This window comes from Podarcis gaigeae (assembly GCF_964106915.1).
Source record: "Podarcis gaigeae genome assembly, chromosome: 3".
Lineage (NCBI taxonomy): Eukaryota > Metazoa > Chordata > Lepidosauria > Squamata > Lacertidae > Podarcis > Podarcis gaigeae.
In genome coordinates this window covers 101,043,200-101,067,922 of record NC_139680.1, presented here as the reverse complement: position 1 = coordinate 101,067,922, position 24,723 = coordinate 101,043,200, and the positions used below count along the sequence as shown (strand labels likewise).

The 24,723-nt window shown below is 40.9% G+C and overlaps 1 protein-coding gene across 3 annotated transcripts; it reads left to right on the top strand.

Annotated features, from left to right (window-relative positions):
- Positions 1 to 949: 949 nt before the first annotated feature.
- On the top strand, positions 950 to 24,013 carry PREPL (prolyl endopeptidase like). 3 transcript variants are annotated; one of them, XR_014562752.1, is made up of 15 exons: positions 950 to 1,089; positions 1,652 to 2,024; positions 2,737 to 2,865; positions 4,280 to 4,349; positions 6,059 to 6,262; positions 7,156 to 7,276; positions 9,256 to 9,472; positions 11,656 to 11,841; positions 14,462 to 14,665; positions 15,555 to 15,730; positions 18,027 to 18,243; positions 19,500 to 19,649; positions 20,551 to 20,661; positions 21,616 to 21,698; positions 23,674 to 24,013. XR_014562752.1 is itself a non-coding variant. In XM_083733315.1 (15 exons), exons 2-15 carry the CDS (start codon positions 1,815 to 1,817, stop codon positions 23,728 to 23,730), a joined length of 2,160 nt encoding a protein of 719 aa, XP_083589441.1. In that variant the 5' UTR covers positions 950 to 1,089; positions 1,652 to 1,814; the 3' UTR covers positions 23,731 to 24,013. The 3 variants fall into 3 exon arrangements, 2 of the variants coding, with proteins under 2 accessions (XP_083589441.1, XP_083589440.1); XM_083733315.1 differs by having other exon boundaries at positions 20,526 to 20,661; XM_083733314.1 differs by lacking the exon at positions 23,674 to 24,013 and having other exon boundaries at positions 20,526 to 20,661; positions 21,616 to 21,944.
- Positions 24,014 to 24,723: the final 710 nt, after the last annotated feature.

Below are 24,723 nucleotides of genomic sequence, written 5' to 3'. Positions count from 1 at the left end.
CTCGCGCCGGGGCTCAAACTTGAGGGAGAGCGCGCCAAAAAGAATAGATATACAAAAAGAGTGAGGCGGGGTGGGAAGTGAAGTGCAGCGGGGAAAGGATAGCCCCGAGCGATCCGCCGCCTCACTGAGAGAGGGAGAGCACATGGGGGGAAGGGGGAATCCGCCTCAGAGCTTTCGCCTCAATCTTTTCCAGCAGCAGCTGTGACAGAGAACCTCCCATGGAGCCCGGAGGGAGAGGAGGGACGTTGGGCGCCATCTTTGATAAGGGCGAAGGGATGTTGCGCGGTCTGATAAGCTGCGGCAGCTGTGAGGGGAGATGGACTTGGGAAGCTTTCGAGGCTTGGGGGAGTTTTTATGACCTCCTTGAGCGTTTCTTTTCAAAGTGGGGAAGACGTGGTTTGAAGACTCTCCACCACCATAGCAGAAGGAATATAGCCGACGAAGCTTCCCTCTCATCCCTATCGCTCCTACTCTGTGGAGCCATAGGAAGACGGGGAGGAACTTCACCTGTTGATTTTTCTACCCGTCATGTTAAGGCACAGTAGCTGCCTCTTTAAAGAAAACAACCCAAAATCGCTATGAAAACTTAAAAAGTATAAATATTTTATTTCTGCTTCGGCTCGGGATAAAATATCAGGCTGATGTTGAATATAATTTTAACGAGAGAGAGAAGTTGGGATAATGATCTCAAATCAGGATTTTGTTTTTGTATTGGGGGGTGGTATTTAAATGCCCGGAACCAAAATGGAGACAGGAGGGTCCAGGTTCTCCGGCATCTTATCTACGGGCAGGGAAAACGATAGAAGGGACGTGTGATGCTGGGCCGCCATTTTGTCTAAGGGCAAACCAGTGACTGGGAAAGCGGCCTTGGCTGCCATCTTGCTTATGGGCAACGGTATCTAGCGTGTCGAGTGAGGGCAACCGAGGCGTTGAGTCGCGGAGCTATGATGCCATCGCAGTTCGTCTCACCATGCTGCTGCGCTTGTCAGCGATCCACAGATTCTGAGCTGCAGCGGCTTCCGCTGTGAGGTTCGCGTTTCCCCCCTGAAGTATTATATACCTGCTTACGGAAAGGCAGAAAGTTAAAAGGTAGGTCCTGATGTTGCATTCCTACTGATTTTGCCGAACTAGAAATGGTCATTGTACTGAAATTTAGCTAAATTCTGCTTCAAATTCCCATGGCATCGTTACAGATAATAAATGTCCTTACAGTATTTACTAAAACAGCAAATTATATGGGAAATAACTGCTCCTTAGGTTGTATATGCTATAGTAACGGTGCAGCTCCGTGGTTGCTTGCTGAGAAGTAAATATGCTTTATAAGAATGCTACTGCAGCACAGGAAAAATCACGCCAATAATTCATTCAACCTATGAGCTGCCTCAGTGCTGCAGGGAATAAGTCACCTGGGCGCTGCTGCCTGAATTCCTGAGATGAGTCCCCTGGCTCTTTATGGGGAGATGGCATGGGCTGTTAGGATCTTATGTTGCAAAATATAATTCATTCACTGTTATCTTTTAAGGCATCTTTTAACTGTGATGATAGTGGCAATATTGAGCATCATGTGGGAATTCTTACAACCTTTTAACATATATACTGTTTTTGGAAAGTTGTGAAGAAATGTTTACAATTGTTTCTTTCCCCTCCCCAGCTTTCACTCTGATTCCTGTACATGCTGCATATCTGAGAGGGAAATCTTGCCATCAGTTCATACCGTGTCGTGGTGTCTACTTTAATCAAGCCTGACATGACTTTGGAATCATAAATATATTTTTTAAGAATGAAGAATCAAGTAAAATGAATATGTTGTCATCATGTTTTTAGGCTCCATTTACTTTCTTCGCCTCCTGAAGGGCATTACTGGTCACTGCAAGAACCACTCTAAATATTCTGTATCTGCAGTCCTAAGATCTTGTAGTCAAACAAAGCTACAGGCATTTTTTTTTGCAAAGCACTTGAGAAATCCCTGTGTTGTTCCTCATTCCCACAGAGCCTCTAGGTCATGGAGGTTCTTTTCCTGTAAGGTATGCCATTTGAACAAATCTTTCAGCCCAGTCAATCCTCGAATCCTTGTGTAGAAGGATAGAGAAGACCCTAAATAGTTCATAGATCAGAGATCTCACATCCTTTTTTCTTGATGAGCAGAAATCCTCTTCCATGTGCAAAGTAAGGTACACTGACAATCTTTGTGTTTGCACAATGTTTACGTTTACAATGGTACCTTCTGTTCTTAAGGCCAAACTAGAAATGACATTAATATGCAGTTTAAGTACACTTTTTGGTATTTAAAGAGCAGCAATGGAAGCCTAAGCAGCCTTAGGACCGTGGAGGCTGAGAATGGGGGTTAATACTCCCTCTGCCTCCCATGATCCTGACAAAGATCACATCTCCAAAGCTGCTACTTGCAGCTTGCAAGGGGAACCATCAATAGCAGCAATGAAGACTTCCCTTGAAGTACAAATAAAACCTTTGGAGAGGCAGTACTTTGGGGAGTGTGAAAGAAAGAGAAATAAGCCCCACGAGTATCCCCAAGATTGAAAAAAATTATGTTCACGTGGTTAACATGCTTAGTGTGCTCCTGACTTAACCCCCCCCCCCCCCGTCATTTGGTATACAAAATAGTATTGGCCAAATTGCTGCAAGGCCAAGTTTGTTGAGCATAGTTCTACAATGCATGACAAAGAATGCAGTTCCTACTTAATAGAACTTGGCTTTTTGTGGCTTGTTTTGTACCAGGATCTTCTAGAATCAGAGCAGGAGAACTGGAGAGCTTGTTCAGCAAAATATATGGCTATGACAAAGAGGATCAAACGAAGATTAGAAGCTCATTATGACAAGTATTCATCCAGTCTGAGCAGCCCAGTGGTAAGAAAATACATGGGGGGAGCACTCCACAAGCAGGGAGCCGCTGCAGAAAAGGCCTATTCTCATGTTGCCACCCTCCGGACCGCTAACGGAGAAGCCACACGAAGAAGAGACTCATATGATGATTGCAGGGTCTGGGTCGGTTTATATGGGTGGAGGCAGTCCATGAGGTATTGTGGTCCTAAGCCATTTAAGCATTTTAAACTGGGCCTGGAAATTAGCTGGCAACCAGTGCAGTTGGGCCAGGATTGGCAATATAGGCTCAAACCGTCTTGTTCCGGTGAGCAACCTGGCTGCTGGATTCTGCACCATCTGAAGTTTATGAACTTTCTACAGAGGCAGCCCCACATACAACACGCTGCCTTATCACCAGAGCATAGATGACACTTCATCTATCCTTGTCCTGATAGAGGCACAGCTGGGACAGCCCCATGACATGTTGAGACAGCCCCATGGTTGTCATGGTAACCATGAGGTCCTGAGCCAGTCACCAAAGCATGGATGTTGAAGTCCCCCAAAGCCAGCACTCAGGGAGATGGCTAGGCAGTGAGGTGGACTCTAAACCAGCAGAATCTGTCTCCATTGCTCAGTACCAGGAACACATACTCTAGATCCACCCCTGAACATGATATAGAGAGATAATGTCTATAGATCACAGCAACTCCCCCTCCCCGACCATCAAATCTGCCCTGGTGCTGCCCTGAGTACTCAGGTGGGCACAGCTGGGTGAGATCAATTCCATCCTGCTCACCCACCTAGGTTGCAGTGATACAGACCAGATTGACCTCCTCATCCATAATCAGATCACGGAGAGGGAGGTCTTATTCAGAGCTGACCTGGCATTCAGCAACCGCAGCCGCAGACGCAAGGGCTGGCTGATATGACAACCAGAATTCTCCAGGTTGAAGGAGGGACTGGCACTTGGCTCAGTCACTAACAGCCTGTGCTTTGTGCCCCTTATCCAACCTACTCCACCTCCCACACCATACTTTCCCATACCCTGAGCCACTGTGATTTGCCCCAGTTCCTCTCCTCTCATCCCAGACACATCTCCCCTCCCTCAATAAAAAGAAACAACAATAACAACCACTACCACCCCACACAAATTTTAAAAAATTAAAACCTTCCAGCAGTCTGGGTTGGAGGAGAGAATGACCCTGCCCATGGCCAAATATCTGGGGATGCACCAGTATCCCAATTGTTTCTGTGAGTAATTAGAAATTAGGATAATTACATTAATAAACCTTATTTGCTGATGCTGATTGTTTCATATTCTTTTTGTGTTCCATAAACTTCAAATGAGCTCAGTTTGTTATGCAGAAGCTTCAGAAAAATATTTGGACCCCTAATGTGAGATGGTGACCTAATTCTGCAGATTTTGTCTTGGATTCATGTCTGTCTTGATTTTGAACAGATTAGGTTTGGAGAGTATGTTTACTTTGAAGAAAATGGCTGCATATTTCGTTCAAAGCTGGGAGAAATAGGTATGAGTCCCTCTTCTTGTTGCCCAGGGTGGTTTCTTTTTACTGTTTTCAGTGTTTCCATGCACAGTTTTAGCAACAACAAAAAACGGCAGTCAAACCGCATTACAACAAAGGGTGATTTAGCAAGGGGACATGTTTTGTGTCCTTACCAGAGGTGGTGGTGGTGAAGTCTCTTAAAGCTATTGGACCTGAGGAATTTCAGCATCCATTCTATGACTTTCTGGTCTGAAGTAGTTTGCGAGTGCATGGTCTCCCAAACTACCACTGGCTCTCCACCCTTGGTGGCTGGTGGATCCAGAAGATTTTCTGAGGGAGTTTCCCACTGCTTTGCCAAGGCTTCTGCTAAGGCTCTAATCAAAGCCTGAGATAGGGAAATTACTCCAAGCTATCAATATAATTGTTCCCAAATATCCTTGATTCAATTGTAGAGTCAAATTAGCGCCCTGATACAGTTTTGTGTTGGCTTCAGTCCTACACCACACTGAGAGCCAGTGTGGTGTAGTGGTTAAGAGCGGTAGTCTCGTAATCTGGGGAATCGGGTTCGCGTCTCCGCTCCTCCACATGCAGCTGCTGGGTGACCTTGGGCCAGTCACACTTCCTTGAAGTCTCTCAGCCCCACTCACCTCACAGAGTGTTTGTTGTGGGGGAGGAAGGGAAAGGAGAATGTTAGCCACTTTGAGACTCCTTAAAGGGAGTGAAAGGCGGGATATCAAATCCAAACTCTTCTTCTTCTTCTTCTTCTTCTTCTTCTTCCTGATAGGTTGGACCCAGTAGGTGCTGGAAAACTTCTGTTCTACCTCATGACCATTGGCATATGTAGTGCCCAGAGTATTCTGTCTTCTGTGCTCTTCAATATCTACATGATATCAGTAGGCTGGCAGTTGTTCTTATCTAAGAGCCATATGTTGGGCTTTGCTTCATAATCTGTGACACAGTGTATTTGAAACAACCTAATTTTAGGGGCAAAAATCTGATGATAAGGCCAGATGTAAAGTAATAAAGCTTTACATTTTGTCAAGCTTTTCTTTTGTCAAAATTATTGGGTGGGATCCAGAGAGCCCCTCCTACAACTGGAAGGTATTTCTCCTTATGTAAGAGGGATCCCCTGTTTCTACCAATTTTCCCCAGTCTGACTGCAACCATTCAGATTGCATCCCACACCGTTCCAGAGAGTCCTCTGTGCTTAAAAAGCCAGCCCACCCCATTCCAAAGGAATTTCCACTGCAGAAGATCATCCAGAGTGGAAAGCTTTTGGGGTGGGCAGGCTTCTTGCTAGTTATGGAATCTTTATCACCTGGACAGTACAAATATTGCCATTAGTATTAGTTAAGATAGTGTTATCAAGGAAAAAAAAAGTAGCACAGTCTTATTCATTCAGCTGTGACAGTCTGTGTAATCCTATACATGTCTGCTCTGAAGTAAATCTCTTTTAATTCAGTGGCACTCAGGTAAGTGGGATTTAGAGCTGCATTCTAATTCCGTTGGAAGAACTGGGACATAGATTTGTCAATACCTAATTTGTTCCATGACTATCTTGAGCTGGATCAACGTGCATGTATACATTGCTACTTAATAGGAAAACACTGCATTTATAAAAATCACAAAAAGTACACAGAAACAATAGCTGTTCTTTGTATTAGGTTAGGTTGTATTAGGTTCTTTGTATTAGGTTCTTTGTATTGTATTGCTTTTTCTTTCTTACATTGTAGATGAAGGAAACAATGAAATATTGCTTAGTACAGAAGCACTACCGTTTCATAATTCCCTTATCCAGCGCATCCGAATTTGCCCAGATCACAGATATATGGCTGTTGCGATTAAAAGTGCACATTCTGAAGAGTCTGCGTGTATTGTTGTGAAATTAGACACATTACCAAAAGTGGAATGCATCATCCCAAATGTCTTTAGCTTTGGTAAGCTGTTAGCATAAACCTCTTTCCTTCGTAATGTAATATATCTCAGATGGAAGACCAGACTGTTATTGAATTTTCACAACATTCAGGTTTATCAGATGTTGCCCATGCATTTGTAATTTGTCTAAATAGATCCCTGTTTCAGCCTCCAAATAAAATAAAAGTTAATGGTGGCATTTGTGTTGCTGGGAAATAAATTTGTGTCACTTATAATGAGTGATGTCACGGGCACTGCTCAATAGGTACTTGCAAACAGGAGTAAGCTGGCTTGACAGGACAGGGTGGCAGTGAGGTGGGAGCTGCATGGATGCACTGGCAGGAGGGCCAGATTAGGGCTGTGTGGGTGTATCACAGAGCCAATCTCACTGCTGCTCTATCCCACCTTCAGACCATTCCAATAAGTGGCAGTGACATTGCTGCCAGGAGGGAGGAGTTGCAGCACTGCACCAAATCCTTTTGCTCACAGCTCCATCCTCAAAGCTGCCGTGTTTATGCTAGCTGTGAGGAAACTTTAATATTCGCCACAATAAAATATTTTGCATCAGGTGCTGGGGGGAAAGGAGCAGGAAGATTAAATTGAAGAAAGATGACTAAATCTAACTCAACAATGAAAAACTGTTACATGCTTATTGTGTAAGAGAAGGAAAGGTTCTAAGCCTGCACTGGTTATCTGTCGTTCTTCACATTAAATTCAAGCTTCTGGTCAGTGACTGAGATCCAAAGGGTCACACACAGACTACTGTGTGTGCTTGGAAGGTTTTTATTTTCACATTTTCAACTTAGCATAAATAAACACAATGGATTTCTCAAATGACAAAATTAAAATCCTGGTTCCTTCCATAATTGCAAAAACACTAATTTGACTTTCCTTCTCCCCACTCTCCATCCCCCAGAATGGGCTGCACATGAGATTCTTTTCTATACCACCCAGAAGAACCTACAGTGTCATCATGTGTATTTATGTGATTTTAATAAAAAACATTCTGAGCTTGTTTATACGGAACACGATGCAAGGTAACTGAATATATTGAACACTTTTCTCTCTGTGTGATTCATTTTGTACGTAATGGGAAACTGTGGTTTGCTTTAGCCAGGATCAAAACACTACTGTCAGTATGCAGTGGAAGGTCTGAAGGAGGAGCACGTGGACCCAAAAATCATTTCTAGCTTAATAGTAGGGGTGTGCACTGACCACAAGATTTTGTTTGGACCCTGATTCCGCTCTTTGGAAAACGGCCTGCCTTGGTCAAAAGTGCTTTGGATGCTGTCTGATTCAGCTCAACATCTGAGTTCAGGGCAGGGGGAGATTTCATTCCTTCCCCCTTGCGCTTGGGAAATCAAAATGTATATAAGTGGGGCAGCAGCTCTTTGCCCTTTCAATGTAATTGGATATAAAGTATTTGAAGAGTTTTATCATATGCCCTCTCATTCTTCTCCAGACAAAACATAGCCAGTTCCTTCTTATTGGCTCACAGGGCAAATGAATATAAGCTTGGATCCAGCCAGGTTACAGCTCAAGCAAAAGGCCTTTTTGCTTATACAACGGAGGTTTTCTGATGTTGGTTGCTTCCCTGCCTGCAGCTGCAGCTGCAGCTCTCCCACTCCCTATACTGTATTAGGTACAATTCCCAAGCATCCCTCAATCCTCAGAAGCAGCTCTTCATGAGGCAGCTGCAAGGGAGTTGGGGAAGTCCTGTTTCATTCATAGAATTCTTCTCGTTTCTCAGAATGCAAACCGTATTGATTTGGTGCACTTATCTGTGTGCTGAAAGTATGCACCAAGAACAGGTTTTGACCAAATACTTGTGTGTTTTTTAAAAAAAGAAATACTTATTTTTCCTAAAATGAAGGAAGTAAAGATCAGCTTGTAGCTTTCTTGGAAGAGTTACAGTTCCATTGACAAAGAGGCTAATTTGCTGGGTTTTATGCATAAAGGGTCCACAACTTTCTAAGTCCTGTCCTGCATTAGTTTGTCCGTGCAAGTAAGCTTTCTTTGGGAAAAAAAGCAGAATAATGTTTTGAATAACCTCTTGTTCTAATATTTCTGTCTTGAATCTTTTCTTTGCCTTTCCTTCCATGAAGCTGACAATCTTTGCCTTTTCAAAAAGTTGTAAAATAGATTGTGGAACCTAAATTAGACACATTACTGTACATGAGATAATGGTTTAAAAGGAAACACAAACCTGTAAAAATGAAATATGAAAATGTGAGAATTGCAGACTAAAAGAGAACCTTAAACTCCAGAGTTACATAAGGAACAAAATGAATGCACTCAGAGTTAAATAGGGATTGGGTTGGATCCAGTCTTGTTTGGATTTAGTTCCCACTGAAATCAGTAGACTTAATTCATGACAATTTGTCCCATTGATTTCCTTGCCACCTAAGTCCAACTAAGTCTTTATCCAACCCAATATACTTTTCATGTATTGTTAGATATTGATGTGGCTTGCAAAGTTCCTCAGTGAAAGTAATATACAGTGATTCAATATTTTGAAAGATTTTGTATTCTGGAGTAGATGCCAAGCTATGGTACTCGCTATACACATCCAAAAATGTGATGATGTTGTAGTCACGACAGGGAAAGGACCAGAGCTCAGTAGCCAAAGGTCCCAGGTTCAGTCCAAAGCATCTCCAGTCAAAAGCTGCATTACCCTGGGGGTAATCAGTCAAAGGCTGCATGCCAAAAGTGTGCAGCCCTTAAGCCAATGAGATGGAGCCAGAGCAAAAAGTGGGCGAGGCAGACTGCTGGGGGAGGGACAAAGGACTCCTGCCAGAGATCTGAACTGATTGTTTGCCAATAGGCAAATACAGCCCCGCTGTGGGCTAGATCAGCAAATAGGAATCTGCTTTACTGAGTCAGACTTTATCCCTAGACTCATGTTACTGTAAATGGCAGTGGATAGCATCCCCCCTTTTTTGGAAACTTCTGTTATCCAAATATCTTGGCTATCTCTACTGGTGATGTTTGCTAATAGTTTGTTGTTTCCTTGCAGATATTTTGTGGATCTCTACCGCACAAAAGACAAACGCTTTCTGACTATAAACAGTAACAGCAAGAATGCCTCTGAAGTGTGGTTGGTTGATTCCCACCACCCTTTTAAGTCTCCTGTTCTTGTGCAGCAACGAACAGAAGGAGTCATTTACCACGTTGAACACAGAAACAATGAGTTGTACATTCTTACTACATATGGAGACCCAGTGGGATACAAGGTATATAGGCAGAGGCGGAGCTAGCTGCCTGTGGGGGTGGGACACATGTCCCAGGGGGTGGGACAAGTGTCCCAGGTGGGCAGCAGGGTGATGTCACCCCCCTCAGGGATGACACCTGGGGCCTACCGCACCCACCACATCCCCCTTCCTCCACCAGTGGGTATAAGATGCTGATATGCAAGTAAGCGTTTAGGTTGCTTCAAACATCTAGTAGCAACAGATCCAAACTATTCAATATTCCCCCCCCCCAATTTTTTTTTAAATACTTTTTAAAAGTCCGTATATGGCTTTCAGGTGCATGGGCATGGTCCCTAACATGTACCCTCCTTTCCTCCACCCAGCTTACATGCACTAAAAAAATGACACAAAAAAAAGAAAATCATTCAGAGGCAACATCCAGCCATTGGAATGAAATATACACTTTAAACTGAAAGAGCCCAACTGGACTTATGGATTTTGTAGTGTTGAGTTCTAGACACCTTCATTATTATAAAGATTATTATATTTTATAAATTATTATTATATAATATTATATACATTATTATATTATATAAAATTATTATATTACTTCACCTTAAGATGGTAGATTCCCTTACCGTGTTGGATGGCTTTAAAAGAGGATTGGACAGATTCATGTAGGATAAGGCTGTCAGTGGCTACTAGCTGTGATAAATGCATATGAATGCCAGCTGCCGGGAAGCCCAAGTGGGGAGAGTACTCCTGCGCTCATGTCCTGCTTTTCGATTTCTTGTAGGCATCTGGTTGGCCACTGTGAGGACAGGATGCTGGACTAGATAGTGCTATTGTCTGCTCCAACAGCCCTCCCCTTATCTTCTTCATTACTTGGAAATGTAACAGAGAAAGCAAGCAAGCAGGGGTACAATGTTTAGTTATTGATCAGTTACATTAATCAATCTTTGGATTGCCTTAAAAATGCTTTCTATACATTTTGAAGAACAGAGTGTACATTAGATGCTTTCAGTACAATGTGCACTTAGGATGTGCGTGTTTCAAAAACACAAGCTCTGGGGAAAATGTAATAATAATGACAAGCATCATCATGCATTTTCCCACCAGTGCCTGCACCAGTTTTCAATTTATTTTGAAGTTTTATTGTGGTTTTAATTGTTTTTAGTTATTTAGAAACTGATCGATCTGCCCCCACCCCCTAACTCTTGACAGCAAAGCAGTCACTTAGCATACTGAGGCAAATATGAACAAGGTTATATCCTTCATGCGAAGCAATGCTTCATCATTCAATAGAACTTCCACTTTACTTATTTTATTTAGTCCTTTAAAAACTGGTTGGTTGAATTTTAAATGCAGCAAATGGATATCTCTTCTCCAGCAAAACTACACAATCCCATTCATTCTTTGAATAGCACCCTCACGGTAGGTTGGTGCTAGTTCAAGTACAGACCTATGAAATAATTCTATATTTTTGTCATTATGTATTTGAAAAAGATGGCTCTGAAATTCCATTGAAGGAGCTTCTGCTACTATTTCCTATTCTGTTTCATAAAAAGCAGAAGAGTTTTCGACCTCCAGGGTTAGTATAGATCTATCACAGTTTCCATCATTAAATTCACTTTCATAGCATACATTGTTCTAGAAATGCAATTCTGCCCATTTCCACTCCTTAGCTCTGGTGCCCTTGTGGACTCCATTTCATCTTTTTATTGTCCTTCCTGCTGAGATATGTGGAAGCTTATAGGAAACACTGTAAAATAGTTGAAAAGAAATATAAAGTATTGCTCAGCTGGGCACTTTCTTGATTTATGGCTGGTATTTGAGGAGAAACTGAAAACGTGTTACTTGGTTGGTTATTCCTTCTTTTGTTGCATTACCCTCAAATGATCAAAATTTAACATCCATATGCAGTATACTGTATATACATGACCTCCTGCTACAGAGGACAGTGGGAGAGAGATTATAGGTTTACCATTTCATCTGAAGACGAGTAGGAACAAACTTGTTCAGATGCCATGAAGCAACTAAGCACTACCTCTCTGGAATATCCAGAACTGTCAGGGGTAACATTACACTAAGCTGCTAACGTATCACCTATTCCTACTGTAAGGATATTAGTAGCTGGGGAAAAGATCAGCTTTCTGAAAATGTTTGAATATTGCATAATTTCCATTTTTTACATGTAGGTGTTTGGACTCTTCTTTGTTTTGTAGCTAATGAAAGCTCCAGTTGACTCATGTGGTTTGGAGAACTGGCTGTCCATTTACACAGTGAAAGAAAACACGAAATTAATTGACTTAGAGATGTTCAAAGACTACTGTGTTGCATTTCTGAAGTTCTGCGGTCATCTGTATTTAGATATTTTTTCTTTTGTGTCAAACTCAGTTCGCAACGTTAAGGTAAATGTTTTGATTTATATACCCACCCACACATTTTTAAGCTTAGTATTTTATTGCTCAATATTAATTTATAAATTAAGGGCAGGTTGTAGTTTGAACTTGGTTTATCCAGATGCCTCCAGGGATACACAAAAAACTATAATGTAACCAAGGTAGCATAAATAGTGGTACATAAGGGGTTTTTTTTTTAAGCCAGAACTCTCTGGAACTGAGTTCCAGCACCTCTCAAGTGGGTGCCATTGCCATTATAAGAGAACACGGGAGGTGTTCATGGTGAGTTCCAGCACCTCTTTTTCTAGAAAAATAGTACTGGTTGTGCGTTTCATATAGCCTTATAGTGCTGACTGCAAGGGTGATGGATTATAGTGTGGAAAACTGAGTATTTCAGAAAGTATCATTTTAGATAATAGTAGATCTAGAAACAACAACAAAACATTGTGACTGCAGTTGTATAACTACTTACCTGGAACTAAACCTCATTGAACTCAATGGAACTTACTTCTGACTTTCTAAGGATTCTGAGGGAATGGTTATCAGCATTATGGAATTACCTTTTGTTTCTGTAGCTCTTGCATTGCAGATTTTTATGCTGTGAGCGTATAGGATAACAACAACACTGTGCTGCCATTAGCCTTGGTTAAGTGGTTGCTTAAGTGGGAGCCCCTGCCCCCACTTTAAAAGTGTGTTTTACTTTGTTTGTAGGGCTGCTACCCAATTCTGGTTCAATGATGGAATAAAGTCCAATTGACTAATGAACAAGATGATCATTTTAAAAGCTTTATTTTAGAAGTTGTTTTTATGATGAAATGGAGGAAGTTGTGCTGTTGATTATAAAAACCATAATTTGCTCCTCCAGATTTGTCTCTGTGGGACAGTTTTGGAGCTAGCAAAAAATACTGAGGTCCAGCCTTCTGGCGGTTCCCTCACTTCAAGAAGCGAAATTACAGGGAACCAGGCAGAGGGCCTTCTTGGTAGTGGCGCTCGCCCTGTGGAACGCCCTCCCATCAGATGTCAAAGAAATAAACAACTATATGACATTTAGAAGACATCTGAAGGCAGCCCTGTTTAGGGAAGTTTTTAATGACTGATGTTTTAATGTATTTCTAATCTTTTGCTGGAAGCCGCCCAGAGTGGCTGGGGAAACCTAGGCAGATGGGTGGGTTAGAAATAAATTATTAGTAGTATTAGTATTAGTATTAGTATTAGTATTAGTATTAATAGCACAGCTATTTCCTAAATGCTTATTTTCAAAGCAAAACAATGTTACAAAATATTGAGTGGTTTTGTAGCATAAATGAAAAATCATTAGTGGTTTATCTTACATACATAAAACACAAAGTGAATCCTTATACATGAACCTTTATTTATTTCCATAGTAAATTACTGCATACAGTCTTGAAGTAACCTATATAAATAACCCTTTTAATTAACAAAAAAGCCTCATTTGTCTAAGATTATTAGATAAAATTGACCATATTTCCTTCCTTAAAGCATAACTTTGTCAATCCAGGCTTTCTTTTGAACTTTATAAATCAAAGGACAAAAGCTCTGTCTCTTAAAAACCTCAGGCTAACTCCTGCCTTAAAACTCAGTTATCTGAAAATATTTCAAAATTTCACTTAGCATACTTGCAATAAAAGGGTAAACTTACACACTCCCCAACCATTCTCCTAATTGTAGCATTCAAGTTAAATATAGTACCCATTTTGTAGGATTTTCTAGACTTTTTAGAATGATCCTCTTCAGGTTTTAATCAATTACACGGAGTGCGGTTTTTCTGTGTAAAGCTTTTTGACTCTGACTGCCACAATTCCCAAAGCCTTTATCAACCTACTAACCAGAACTCCTTAAAAGAAAGTAAGCAGTGGGTAAGAGACCCTGCTGCTCTCAGAGAATGAATCCTGATTCTTTTCATTTCTAGGAGTGTTAAGTCTTAAAACATAATAGCCCTGAGTTTCTGAGTGTAGCTGTGCCAAAAAAATGATTTTGTTCTTCACAGTGGCTAGCGCTGGGAATAGAGTCAGAGGCAAGGATTCTAAGTGGCTGAGCTCTGCAAAGCCGATGCATGGCCTCAGTGCAATAACTGACGTTGACTTGGCTGCATTTCAAGTTGGATAGAGTGAGAGAGCAGACAGAGGGGGGGAGAAGAAAGATTTTCAAAACTTCCTAATAATACAGGGGTGTCAGGGGTCGGTAAGACAAACATCCCTAAAACAGATACATAAGCATCACAATGGCTGTGTTTTCTTAATGCCAATATTATCGTTTTTAAAGGTGACTTGATTGCTTTGCTCGCTCCCTTTGTTTCAAAACAACGTAATATTCTGTTTTCCTCTTGCATTATTGTTGAACCTCATTAAGCAGCTTTTAAGGAAGGGGGAAAGTTAGCTAAATTGTTGCCTTCATTGTCATACTGTTTCTTTTGACTTTTTTCCCTCTTAATTTACGGAGAGGAAGAGAGAGGAGGGAAAGCAACTCCTGGCAAACACATATGCCAAAGTTAATTAAGCTTGAAGTTTGAATCCTTTCATCAGAGGGGAAGCCTGGGATTCAGTTATGTAGAGAAAATCTCAAAGACTGGGGAGGGGGATATTACTAACTGTGGGTTTTTTACTCCCAGCTACCTGCCTGGGCCTGTTCATTTGAATTGGATCCTCATCCTGAGTACACCGCCAGCACTTTCTACTTTTGGCTCCTCTCCCCAGTTCAACCTCCAGTACGTTTTGCATATTCATTGATGAAAAACAGCCTTATTGAGCACACTGAGCAAGAGGTGCCAGTTACAATGAATTGTCACACTGTACGATTAGAAGCTAAAAGCAAGGTAAGACTTTCTGTTCTCTTCCTGCCCTTTTTAAAGCAGCAACTGGAAGGAAAATAGAAATTGACACCATATAATGGCCTCTAGATGTGCATATTCACTAGACCTATGAGTGTTTCTTTTCAGCCCTGCAGAAAGAGATTCGGGAAGTTTAAATTTGCTTTTTTTCCTGTTTTTACTTTTTGAGAATATTGCAGGTGATGGTGTTATTTCTTTAGGCAAGAGAGAATGTCATGGCACACAAGACTTACTGAGTTGTCTATTATCACATTAATACTTGGTTTATCCTGCTGGAAGAGAAGGACAGCTTGACATCACCTGCTCCTACTATAAATAAAAACAACCAGAAACAAGTAACATGTGCAACAGGAAAAAAATGTTCACGCAAAAATCCCCTCCCACAAAAAAAATTCCTGTTTGTTAAATCTTTATGAAATGCAAAGGAGAGTAAAATAACCTGACTTTGCGTTATGTGTGTTTCAGTCACACAGGGGGAAATTCATCTCAAACTTACAAGCTTTAAGATAAATATATATGCATACAGAAATGTTAAGTTTATAACAAAAGCTTTGCTGCTGCACTAAGTGCTAGGCTGCTCAGGTCATAATGCAGATGGGTATCATTAGAGGGTGCAGGAGGAGCCAGTTGCTTTCATGGTTTATAGATTTCTCAGGTGTTGCATTTAAATGAGTTTTTATGCTCCACATTGGTAAACGAACCCAGTGGCAGGCTAATCTCCGTCTCATTTGTCAAGAGTGCTTTTGCGCAAAGTGCCAAGGAATTACTGTAATAAGAAAAACATGTTTAAAATATGTAATTGAAGCTTTTGTACCTGTGTATTCCTTGTGAACTTTGAAACATCCTTTAATGCAAAATACTCCCTCATTTTCAGGATGAAACTTGCGTGCCAATTACAGTTTTTCATAAAGCCAATTCTAAAGAGCTGCGCAGGATGCCACTTCTGGTTCATGTATATGGAGCTTATGGCATAGATTTGAACATGAGCTTTAAAGCAGAAAATTTAATGCTAATCAAGGATGGGTGGATATTAGCATACTGTCATGTTAGGTAAGATCTATACACTAAAAGCCACTTCTGTTGTGGCTTCTGTCGCTTGTGAAAATGTGATTGATATAGTCTCAGTGCTTGAAATTTTCCTTTTGACTGTAAAGTTTCCCATTCCCATTCCTTTTGACTGTAAAGTTTCCCATTCCATTTGCAAACAATTTCCTCCTAAATTTATGTTACCTACTGATAATTTCTTAAAATTTCTGTTGCTTAGATGAATTCAGTTAAATTCAAGGGATGAAAATGCAACTGTTTCAGTTCTTTGGCTTAGTGCAAACTGATTGGATTTTTGAAAGCCTTTTAGAGATCTTTCATACTATTCCTGTGGTAGCTTCTACTATATAAGGCTTTTCTTTCACCATGTCATATAAAATTATATTCTGATATTGCATTAGCCTTGTGGTGATTTACATTCACCTAAAAACAAATAATGAAGGATTTATTTGCCGACAAAAGAAGTCACCTTAATTTTTTAAAAACCTATCCCATTAACTAATTTTTCTGTCTTTTTTGTGGCAGCATATAAAGGACTTTCAGCTGTTCCACTTAGTTCTAAATAACCGATAACAGCAGCTGAAAATAACCAAAAGAAAATAGTTTCTCCCTCTCCCTCTCTCTCTGCGTGGTTTTGTAAAACAACAAAATAAACAATAAAATGTAGTTAGGCAAATCATTATTGGGGGGTTTTGTGACATCACAGTAAATGCATAGCATATCTCAGGATGGAAGGTCCTCAATTCAGTTTTGATGGAATTGACAAATGTAACACATAAATATATAAAAAGTAAGATTTCTCCCCCTTGTTGTAACACAACATGGAAGTAAGCCCAGTTTGTTTCAGTGGAATTTAATTCCCTATGTGTGTTCTTGGGATTGTGGACTTGGCCTCCCTTGGTTACAATAGGACAAAAAAATATAAATCATTTGGAAATTTATTCTGTGGCAGCCTTTTTAAAAGAAGCAGAATTTGTGCAGTAGCAAAAGAAAAAGAAAAGGCCCCAATGTTACTAAGAAGTGGGCACTAGCCTGAGTAAGCCATGCTTCTTCTTTTTGTACTTCTGCTATGATATGGGACTAGTGGGTCTCAGTCTGTGTGAGTCCAAACAACCCCTGGAGCTCACCAATCTGAAATTCAGCAGAAGTGCAAATGACTCCCATATCTGCTTCCCCTCCTTCCACATAATGTTTAAGCAGGCTTTTCACCATCTTATCCTTATTTCCAAATCCGAAAGCTGCTGTGGGTGGTAGGTTTTACCTGTAAATTTGTAAATGCTGTTTGTTTGTATTGTTTCAAGAATGTGAGCAACTTTATACCTCTTTCCTAATTAGCGAACCTGACTAAGGTATTAAAAAATATGTGCTGAGTTTTAAAATACAGTAGCTTAGGCAAGAAATAATAATACAATCATTGTAAAATGATACTTTGCTTTCAGAACAGTTTTAAGAATTTTGCACTGCCTTGAAGTGAATGAATAACTAAATAAATAACTTTTCTTCAGAATACTAAATGTAATGGGTTGGGTCCAGCTGAGCACTCCCCTGAATGGAAGTCCTTGCATTTCCAAAGAAGCTTTAAGCAAAGGCTTGTAGGGACAAAAGAGGGAGGGACAGCGCTTGCCAATTTAGGTTGACCAGGTGTCTTACTTTACGGAGGACAGACTTCTGTTTGAAAAGCTGCCCATTCCAAGTTCAGTTTAATGTTTAAAAAATAATAAGGGAGAACAGTTAGCTCCTAGACAAGTCTGAGGAGACACATAGGTCACAGACTCCCCAACACTGCTGAGATTATTTGTATTTCTGCTTAAATTGTTGCAATCATTTCTGAGTTTGCATACATAAATATTAGCATATGCACATTTTGTGCAAATCAGTGCCCTCTTTCTCCCTCTCTTTCGCTATGGACTTCCCATTTTTAAGTGATGCGTAAATAAGCACCCTATGCTGGTTTCCACCTGCAGCCCTCTGCCCCACCTCCCATTTTCTTCCAGGGGTTCCCCGGTCCTCTGAAGCAGGTTTTCAGGGCATGGAAGAGAAAGAAAGGACCTGCAAAAATTGCCTTGTCCCCTTTCATATGCAAAAGTTGACCGCACTCACGCTTGGATCTGTGAATCTAGCTGTTTTATCACTTCTTTAGCTGTAAATGTTTGACAAAACCGTGAAAGCTTTAACTAGACATCAAAACACATGTATTGGCCCATTTATGATATAGGAGGGCTTCCATATATATTAGAAATTGATGGTTGTCTTTTAAGCAATACGTAACATTTCTCAGTGGTTTCATTGTTTTATTTGTCAGAGGTGGAGGAGAGTTAGGCCTGAGATGGCATAAAGATGGCAGTACCACAAAGAAGCACAATGGTATTCGAGACCTCCAGGCCTGCATAAAGTTGTTACATGAACTGGGATATTCTCAGCCAGCGCTTACAGCACTGATGAGTGTGAGTGCTGGAGGAGTTCTTGCAGGAGCTCTCTACAATAATGATCCACACCTTATCAGAGCTATGGTTTTACAGGTGAGATTGCTCCTACCACATTTCATTCCACTCAAGTGCAAAGGTTTTTGCAGGCCGCCTACCCCTGCTTAAAGATCAGAGTGAAGGGGACTTAAAAGGGAAGTGAGAAGAGACTTGCAAAAGCTTCCCTCTCTTCCCTTTTAAGTCTCCAGCCTCTCTCTGATCTAAAAGTGGAGGTGGGGGTCCCCTCAGAGGCTTTTGGAAGCCTTCCCACCCCCCATTTAAGATGGCAGCAAAAAGGAATTTCCCCATCTCTGGCTTAGAGGGTCTGCACCGGGTGTTGGACCAGAAAGACAGACTTATTATTACGTATTTATTAAATTTATACACCGCCCTATATCCACAGGTCTCAGGGCGGTTCACAGGAGAAAATCATGATATAAAAACACAAAATACATAATCAAAATAAAAAGAAGAACCCAATAACACACACACACACACACCACACACCAATAACCACCTTGTTGTCCAGTGGCATCCCTGGCCCAGGGAGCCTCTGGTGTGGTGTTGGAGAACTTCAGTATCCATATGGAGGTTGCCACTGAGCCACCTTGGGACTTCATGGCATTGCCTCAAAGGGTCATCAGCCCAACATGTTTGGGAGGACACACTGTTGGTGTAGTTTTCACTCCCAAGTGGTATGAGAAATGGACCATAGGTTGGGGGGTGCAATGCACACCCTTGTCATGGTCAAATTGTTACATGGTGAAGTTTGAACTAGTTGCAGCAATTTCCCCCTGTAATGGTGGTGGGCCCGTTCCAGATGTTTTCCCTTCAGAGACTGATGGCACCTGTGGGGTTGCTGAATACTCTGGGGGTCTTGCAGCAAAGGTAGTTGACGATCTTATTGAATTTGCTTATCCATTTGCTATGGATAACAACAACATCAACAACAATATATTTATATGCCACCCATCTGACTGGGTTGCCCCAGCCACGCTGGGTGGTTTCCAACAATTATATCAAGATGGAACAGGCATTGTGGTTATTTAAAAGGGCTTACAAGGATCTCTCCAAAGTGGGTGAATGGGCAAATGAAATTCAGTAAGCAAATGAAAAATATTTCTCCTCAGATGTGTTTAACCATTAATATGCATGAAGATTCTACAACTAATTTCTTACAACGACCTAATTAGAGGACCTGGTTAGGTACACTGGGAAATATTGGCACGCTTACATATTATATCTGGTTTTTTCATTTTATAAAGCTAGTTTTCTGAAGTTGTGGGGGGAAAAAACATTCATTTTATTCACAGGCCCCATTCCTGGATGTTTTAAATACAATGTTGGACCCTCATCTTCCCCTAACTATTGAAGAACAAGAAGAATGGGGTAATCCTTTGGTTGATGAGACTTGCAAGGAGTATATCCAAAGCTACTGTCCCTATCAGAATATTAGGCCACAGGTACCAGTTCATCTATTCTTAATACTACAAAGTGCATTTCAAGCAACCGGGGGGAAAGAAATCTCAATAGCAGTTTTTACATTTCAGACAGGGTTTTTTTTTAGGAATGGTTGTGATCCAAGCCAAGTAAGAACCTTCAATAGGACGGTACTAAGAAAGTGCTTTAGGCTGCAGATCTGTACACGCTTACCCAGGAGCCTTATCAAAAGCAATTAAACTAACTTCTTAGTAACATAGCTAGAATTGCCCTGTAACTCTTCGTACTTACTTACAAACATACATAATTTTATCCGTATGGCACTTTCCACAATTCAAACCATGCTCAAGGCAGCTTACAACATGAAAAAACGCACAAGTCACGTGCAACCCCTAGCAGAAAGTCAGTTCACAGGCAAGCCCAAATTATCCAGGCTCCTTTGCAAAGTAACGAGACATGGAAATGTTATTGCCAAGATCAGATATAAGCCTAAGCAGAGAGAAAGCAAGATTAAGAGAGAAAAAAGTACCACATCACATCCTTGACATAACACATCTCTCAGTTGTGTTGAAAGAGAGAGGAGGATGAATTGCAGCAGTGTTGGGCTGGCAAGATTTTCCTTTGAATTTCTTTCCAGTCTCAGTCATACAAGATGTTTACAGGGGAGTTTTAACAGAAAGCAAGTGCAGTGCTTTACTAAGTCACAGATAAAATCTTTTCATAATTGTCAAATATGACTGGCATGAGTGGTTTCTTCATCTATATAATCAAATCTGTGAAATGCTTCTCTCCTGCTGACATTGCAGAGCGACTTCCACCCAGTTAAATATTAATTGCTGCACAGTAACTCCATCCTGCTAACTCAGACATTTCCTCTCCTCCCCAACCCTTTGCTCTAGAATTATCCTTCTGCTTTCATCACAGCCTCTGAAAACGATCAACGCATACCTCTGGCTGGGTTATTAAGATACATCTGTAAACTTAGAAAAGCTGTACAAGCTTTCCATGCCCAAGACAACTGCACAAAAGTGAAAGGTAAAATTAGAAATTGGTGGTTAGCTGAATCATTATATGAGAAATTGTTGCAATAGAAGGACTGTTGCCCCGATCCAACAATAACATGCATATGTACAAATATTTTTGTCCAAGCTGAATTCTAGCAATCTCTGAGCAAGAGCTATGCAAACACAACCTTAAATAAGAGCTCTGCAGTTGCATCAACCTTTTCTTCAAGGGACGGGGATGTGGGTCTAGATTCAGTGTTCAGCTTCCTTCCCTACCCCTCCATTCCAAACAGATTATTGGTACCACTGGAAGATCCAATTCGAATCAGATCAGATTCTTTTCCTGTTCCTTTTTTGTTCTTGCTGTTGCTTGGACATACATTGCAAAGCAACTGAAGCAAGAACTACTTTAGGACCCTTGTGTGACCCAGCTCAAGGCTTCAGTTCCTCATGAGTAAACAGAGATGCTCAGTAGAGATTACATGAACAAACGGGAGTTTCTGCTGTGTGGACATCTACCATCATCAGATGGGCAAGATGATGAGGACACACTTTTTACGGAGAAGCAGGTTAAATCAGACCAGCACACCTTTTGACCAGAAGCTCAATAAATCTCCCAAGTCCTTGTTGAATGTACATATGGGGAGTGGTAATGTTGGTGTAAATGCATTCTTTGCCTTAAAGTGCATCACATAGAATGGCTATTATGATAATTGTCCTGGCAAAACCAGCATCAAGGTCACTTTTTTTTTTTTACGGGATGAATGACCAAAATGAGTTTATATTACGAAAGTGCTTTGGAGCAAACAGGTACAGGATACCTTCAAAATATTCCATCCCCATCAGTCATTAAGCATAAAGGGTTGTGACAAAATATTGAATTTACTTTCATCACCAGCAGAGTATATACTTGTTTCTACAAGAAAAACACAGCTTCTCCCCCACTCTTGTCTCATCCTTTGTTGGCCTTTTCTGCTTGTTTCAGGACTTCAGATGCCTAATATTCTCTTAGATGTTCAGCCAGGAGGCAGTCATTGTGCTCCATCTTGGGATGATTCTTTAAATCAGGTATCCTCACTCTGCTCTTTTTTGCAATCAACAAGAGAAACGGCACAGATCAGTATTATACACTGCAGAGATAATTGCTCTCATGTTGTGAGATAAAAACCGAACCTTCAAGGGTCGTGAACGTTTGAGGAATAATATGTATGCATGTACAGTGTTTGTGATTCCCAAATAACCATCTCAAATCTGCACACCACCACTTATCTACCTAGCACCATCTCTCCTGTGATATCTACACACAGGGCCAGCCTTACCATTAGACAGAATAGCCTTACCATTAGACAGAATGAAGCAACTGCTTCAGGTGGCAGATATTGTGGGGGCAGCAAAAGCATGCCCAGCTGTTCCTCCTGAGCCTGCCAGCTATTCCCCTTTGTTGCCATATGGCCTCTCCTGCAGTCCCTAAACTGGCCAGCTACCTTGGGTGCATGGGGAATGCTATCCTGTCATCAATGTGGAAGTGAAATTCAGTTGTCAGTCCAGGTGGTAAGGGGACGTCCTGTTGCAATTCAACTCAGGCAGCAAAATATATTCGACTGGCCATGTCTGCATGCATTGCCTCTCATTCCTCTCCCTGGTGACTTACTGGGGGGGGGGGAACACTCTGGAGGGGGTTTAGCATGTATCCTGGAAGGTTAAAGGGAAAACTGAGCAAAACAGTTGAAGTGGGTGAAGCCATTCATAAGCACAAGTGTTTGGTGGCTGTCCATTTTAAGATGAATGCCCCAAAGTCACCTTGAATGGGCAGGAGGAGCTGTTATGTGAATTGGTCAGTACAAGCTGATCTTGAGCCCAGTACCTACCTAAACCAGATGTTAAAAGAGCATTTTCTTGTGTATGACATTAATGCTTCTCGTGCTTTATTTAGTGTAGACATATTTTATTTGTTCTGCTTTCTACTTGAGGGTTTTATACTTTTCTCCATAATAAATAAGAGGCCCCTTGTTGGAAAAAAGAGACCCTGCACCTCTTTTTCCACAAATGGAGATGCCTTCTATTCAATTTGGATATCACCCAGCAAGAAAAAAATCCTATATCTATTTAAAAAAACTAATTGGTCATCATCCAACCAGAGGAATCCTACAGATGGCATTTATGCCTTTCTTCTTGAGACGCTCTAGTCATGAGCCAGATTGTCTTCACTAGCATCTAGCATCTGTTTTGGGGGACTGGGGTGGGCAGAGGCCTGGATTCAGCCATTACCCTTCCACAAAAGCTGATTGGTACTGTTGAAAACAGGCTGACTGCACTGTGCAAGGATTGAGCTTCTTAAATCATATACTGCAAATTCAGCAAGGAAGCTCTTCCACTTTCATTCCCCCAACACTGGTAGCAGTCCTCATATGGGCTTCTTACTATGTATATGAGGAACATGCTATACATACCCATGTATATGTATGTTTTTGCAAGCAGTTCTTGGGAGCCTTTATTTTTGCTGAAAACAATCAGTTAGAACAAAACACGAAGGAATTTCAGCGTACGAAAAAGCAACGTGCACAAAAATAATTCTATGTTGCTTTCCCCCTGCACAGTTGAATTCAGCTTGTCTACTTAGCATAGAGTGCGTACACATGAGCAAGACACTTTCTTCATCCACTGGCTACAGTGGGAAGAAGCAAAGCAATTTCGAAAGCATTTTTGTGACACCGGCTTCAGACGTGCCACTGCTGTTCAAGTCACAAGCTGTGCTATACCTGACAGTAATGCTCAATTCACAGGAAGCTTTTCTGATCTCAGTGAAAAGCCCATTACAACAGCTGCCATTTTATAAAGAGAATTGAGCAGGAAGAACTCTGATTACTGTACAGGCTGCAGGAGAATCCACATTATTATACCCAATGTTACAGGAGCACGAATTGCACTGGGAGGGAAGCAGCAATAGCGTGGGGAAAGAGGGAGTTTTACTTCTCTGAAATGTGCAAAGTGCTATGAAGTGTCTGCTGGTTTTTTCACAGTGAAATGTTTTTCATTGTTTTAGGCTTCGACACAACTAGCATTTTTGTACAAGGAGCTTGGACTGGACAAATGGCAGTAACTCTGCAAAGCTGGAATTTTTCTCCCAAATCCTAAGGCCAACGGAAATAGTTTTGATGGAATAAGAAACTATTTAAACTAATTTTCTATTTAAAACAGGAATGGGAAATTATTTAAAATAATCTATAGGGTTATTTTAGAATTGGCTAAAGTATTCCAGAGTAATTTTTCATGAATTTGTAATTACTGTACATATTTTTTCTTAAAAACTGAAAACCCTGTATACCTCCAAATGTCTTTTTTTTTTTTTACAAAATAAAAAGTATGTTTACTTGAATTAATTTTATCTCACCTTCCACAAGGTTGTTCACAATAATTTCTCTCTCTCTTACATCATAGATGTTGGCTTATGTTACAGATTTATGGTGTATTACTATTGCTACAAGTTTGTCGTGGCCTCTGGCTAGAATAAATAAGCACATGAGCTGAACAATATAAAAGAGCAATTGCAAATCATAGAAACCAAAAACAAAACAGTAAAAATAATGACTAAAATATCATAGAGACCAAAAATCAGTAAAGAGGGCAAGCTTACCCCCCTAGGCAAGGTATTCTACAATCTGGGAGTTTCCAGGCTGGTTCAAACAGAATGACGCTGTTCTTAAGGACATGTGGACTGTAAGCTCATACACCCTTGTGTGGGACTAAGCCTCAGCGGGACTTAACTTGTAAATAGACTAGGATTGCACTGTTAGTGCTTTAAATGTCAAACCTGGCACCATTAATTGAATCCAGAAACAAATGGAATCAATGCAGTTGGTGAAGGACTAGAGTGATACGTTCTGTTCTCCTGTCTCGTGTCAGAAGTTTGGCAAAGTTTCCAGATTGTTTTCAAGGGCCGACCTATGTGGAGCTTGTAACAGAATGGTTAAACCATTACAGATGCATTCCTTTTCATTATGCTAGAAGATAATCCCAAATTCTGCATTTATCTCTGCTGCCATGAAGGTAGGAGATGAAGTTTAGCCTACGCGTGTGGCAGACTCATAGTTGG

Bases quoted from the DNA above. Each gene is read 5' to 3' on its own strand.
- PREPL (XM_083733314.1), top strand. From the start codon at position 1,815: ATGTTTTTAGGCTCCATTTACTTTCTTCGCCTCCTGAAGGGCATTACT. The intron at 11,842-14,461 runs GTAAATGTTTTG...TTTTACTCCCAG, and splicing joins ACTCAGTTCGCAACGTTAAG to CTACCTGCCTGGGCCTGTTC. The intron at 18,244-19,499 runs GTGAGATTGCTC...TTTTATTCACAG, and splicing joins TCAGAGCTATGGTTTTACAG to GCCCCATTCCTGGATGTTTT.